This window comes from Mastomys coucha, unplaced genomic scaffold (assembly GCF_008632895.1).
Source record: "Mastomys coucha isolate ucsf_1 unplaced genomic scaffold, UCSF_Mcou_1 pScaffold20, whole genome shotgun sequence".
Classification (NCBI taxonomy): domain Eukaryota; kingdom Metazoa; phylum Chordata; class Mammalia; order Rodentia; family Muridae; genus Mastomys; species Mastomys coucha.
Window position 1 is genome coordinate 116724949 of NW_022196903.1, and position 3978 is coordinate 116728926.

At 37.1% G+C, this 3978-nt stretch overlaps 1 protein-coding gene across 1 annotated transcript in view; it reads left to right on the forward strand.

Annotated features, from left to right (window-relative positions):
- The window catches only part of LOC116098327 (vomeronasal type-2 receptor 26-like), a 47296-nt gene extending 45974 nt beyond the window's left edge, over positions 1-1322 (forward strand). Inside the window, exon 6 of the mRNA XM_031380968.1 lies at positions 430-1322. Coding sequence (XP_031236828.1) covers positions 430-1322 — 893 coding nt within the window. The remainder of the gene's footprint in view (positions 1-429) is intronic.
- Positions 1323-3978: the final 2656 nt, after the last annotated feature.

Here is a 3978-nt window from a genome sequence, read left to right on the forward strand (position 1 = left end):
CCCAGCGAGCTAAGTCTCTGGTTTCGGATTTGAGTTCTTTCAAGAACACAGCAGGGCCACCACAAAAAAGAAAAATAATAAAAGCTTCAAAATGAACTTTCTCTTTCTTTTATATGTAATCAAATATAATATTCATGTTGTCTGATTTCCACTAAACATCATTTCTACAATTCTGAAATGCTCATATTGTTCAAGTCCACTCACTTTTGGAATATATTATGGATACAGTGTGTCTGTCTTGTACTCTCATGAAAGAAATAACTTATTAATCCATTGTTTTCAATACAATGGCTCTGTGAACACACCCAGGGACATTTCCTTTTAAATTCAAAAATTGTTCTGTGTAAATGTTCTGTGTGAGATATGTCTCACATGCACACCTGGAGAGTGAATGGTAGAATATAATCCACTAATCTGCCTCCTTTTCAGGTGTGGATCGATGCATCAAGTGTCCTGAAGATCAATATCCAAATAAGCAGAGGAATCAGTGTCTCCCTAAAATTAGCACATTTTTGTCTCATGAAGATTTTCTGGGAGCTGTGTTGGTCTCCATGGCCATTAGTTTATCTGCCTTTACAGCTATGATTTTAGGATTATTTATCCTCTATCGGGACACACCCATTGTCAGAGCAAACAACAGAAATCTCAGTTATCTCCTCCTTGTTTCTCTAATGCTCTGTTTCTTCTGCTCTTTAATATTCATTGGCCAACCTAGCACAGCCACTTGTGTCTTGAGACAAATGATTTTTGGGGTTGTATTTTCCATTGCCGTTTCTGCTATCTTGGCAAAGACCTTCATTGTGGTTGTGGCCTTCAAAGCCATCAAACCAGGAAGCACCTTACGAATGTGGATGGTGACCCGACTTTCAAACGCTATAGTCTTCTGTGGTTCCATCATTCAAGTGTGCATCTGTGCAGTCTGGCTGGGAACCTATCCCCCTTTCCCTGATGTGGACATGCAGTCAGAGTTTGGGCAAATCATCCTGTGGTGTAATGAGGGGTCCACCCTTGCTTTCTATTGTGTCCTGGGATACTTAGGATTTCTGGCCAGTCTGAGCTTGCTTATTGCCTTTGTGGCTAGAAGGCTACCGGATACCTTCAACGAGGCAAAAACCATCACATTCAGCATGCTGGTTTTCTGCACTGTGTGGATTTCTTTCGTACCCACTTACCTGAGCTCCAAAGGCAAAGCCATGGTGGCTGTTGAAATTCTCTCAATTCTGGCCTCCAGTGCTGGCTTGCTGGGCTGTATATTTCTTCCCAAATGCTATGTGATCCTACTGGGATCAAGTGGCCATTTCAGAAAGAAGTTCTTTAAATGACTTCCTCCTGAAGACAAAGAAATTTATTATGAATTGTATGAAATTCTGCGAATATTAAAGAGTGGTGTGAAGTAAATGTACTTCACCAAACAATGGCAACTGCAATTTATTCACATGTCCATGCTATCCTTGGAACCAACTAGACACACTGAACCCAACCACCATAAGATAATTGTCAACTATATGTGACTTCTGGTGTGTCTACTAGATGTTTCTTTAAATCAGTTTCCTCATTTTTTAAACGGAATGTAATAGGAGTGGGAAAGATTGAATTTAAGAATCAGGGTATATTATTTGTGTGGGACAAAAAGTAACATGTTAAAAATGTGCTTCCTCTCTGCTAGTCCTATGCAGGACAGCCCTTTATATTCAATACAAATTAATTTTAATGTTATCATGAGTTCTGTAACAGAAATTTCATGGTCTCTGCATCCCCCTTCTGAAGGGCCTCACCAACATGACAATACAGTATGTAGTTTCAGAGTCTTGGAAGGGTTTGTTCTCTTCTCTATGCTCAGGTGGAACAACACGGGTGGGAGCTTAGTCAGAGTCCCAGAGGAAACACTGAGAATATCCAACACACCAGTGGATAGAGAGTCTCCTGAGAGAGCAAACAGCCTCCATTCGAAGAGCTGTTCTCTATTAGAGTTAGGAGTTCCAAATTGTCTTCACATAGTGAAAACTGATATCATTTACATGCATTGGAATCTATTCTCAAGGAGGGAATGTATCTGATGGTAGACATGGGCAAAGACAAGAGATATAAGGCTGGAACTCAATAGGACATGGAGAAACAAGGAATTTTGCATCCTAGACTATGTAGCATTTTAGGTATTTGCTTTTATCTAGCCAAGAGCTCATTTTAACATGATTGCCAGATTATGCCAAGGGCAAACTCAAGTTGGAGCTTGCAACACTGGGAGAAATCAATGCTCAATCATGGTAAAAAAAAAAAATACTCAGAAATGGCTACATTGCCAAAGTGGTTTTGGTTGTTTTAGAATAAGACTTACTTAACTGTATAGTGTGTTTGCACACTGTAATATTGGATATAGTACTACTCTAAGATTAAGTAACATTTAAGGTATTCTAAGTCTACTTTGTGTCTCAACTATTGCTTGTCTTTCACTTATGTAAGCTTATATCATATTAGACTAAGTTATTTACACATGGCTATAAAAAGAGCACAGAAGTTTCTGCTGGAATCTGCTCTGACATTGGTAAAATGAAATTTATACCAAATGTATTACTTGATGGGAATAGAAACACTTGTGTTAAAAGTACTGAATCTATGCATTCTTGGAGTCTTACAACTTTAAAGAGGAAGATACTCCACTCTGAAAAGCTGCCTGGCAAATTGACGCCATGAGTATAAAGAAATCTCTGTTTTCTAGAGCCAAATTCTCTGTTTAAGCCATGTACCATCATCTTGCCAGCCAAGCACAGTACTGAGAGAGACATAGACTGCTTCAAAGGCAGTTCCAGTTGGATGGCAGGAATCTCACATCCTGACTGGAGCTTATCTGAAAGATTAAGGAACGGTTCATCAAATAAATGTTGCTATCTAAGTGTTCAGACCTTCTAGCATGTTGTAAATGGTTACATTGTGGCAATCACCGTGTGGTTAATGGAGACTATTCATTATTCACTAATCTCTTAAAAGCCATTCCAATTTATTGCTTGATTTTTACTTATAAGTACATGGAGGAATAATGTCTTAAAAGTCTCATAAATTCTTTAGAAATTTTGTATTATAAAAGCAATCATTTTGTTCCACTTTCCTTAAGAAATATTAGAGTGGTTGAAGCCACCTGCGCCCCTTCTTCAAGCATATTCCCGTCATTACAGTTCTCCAGAGAGAAGCCTCATAGTAAGCTTTGTGTCGATTTCTTTTCTCTGTCTTAAATATCAATTTCCATTAATTTATATATTGTAAAATGGTCAATTTTCAGCCTTATGTACATATGGCATACTTGATGTATTCTCAGATTTACTGCCTTTCCTAAGCCTGCTTTAGGAGTTTACACATGTAGTGGTCCATAATGTAGCTATATTCAGTCTTTTCCACTGATGAGTATTAACTCTCTGTACATAAAATTATCTCAGTAAGTACCAGATTCTCTTCATGATAGAAACTGGGATTTTTATCACTTTCCTATTGCAAGTGAAGTTTCTTCTTTTTTTTTAAAGATTAGTCTACTGGTCTATACGCATACAGATTATCTAGAATTTCAATTTATAAACATTATTGTAATGAGAAATATTAATTTTTCAGTACCTACCAAATTATTTTCTAAATTATATTTGAATAATTGGGGTCTCAATACAGTCTGTTATATTTTTGGTTGTGAGCCCAGCCCTTAATGGCTGAGCCATCTCTCCAGCCCTCAATACAGTCTCTAAAAGATGCAATCTGTACAAATTACTTGGTCATTGTCACACTTAACTTTTATCACATTGCAATTATAAAACAATATTTCATTTTGTTTTAACTTATGCTGACATGATGAATTTATACTTTTCAACATGATGGAAATTGGTACTTTTGGGAAAATTCTACAGTTGCACAATGCTACAAAAATATTTTCTTAAACAATAAATTTATGAAATTCTTAGGGAAATGGATGGATCTGGAGAATATCATCCTGAGTGAGGT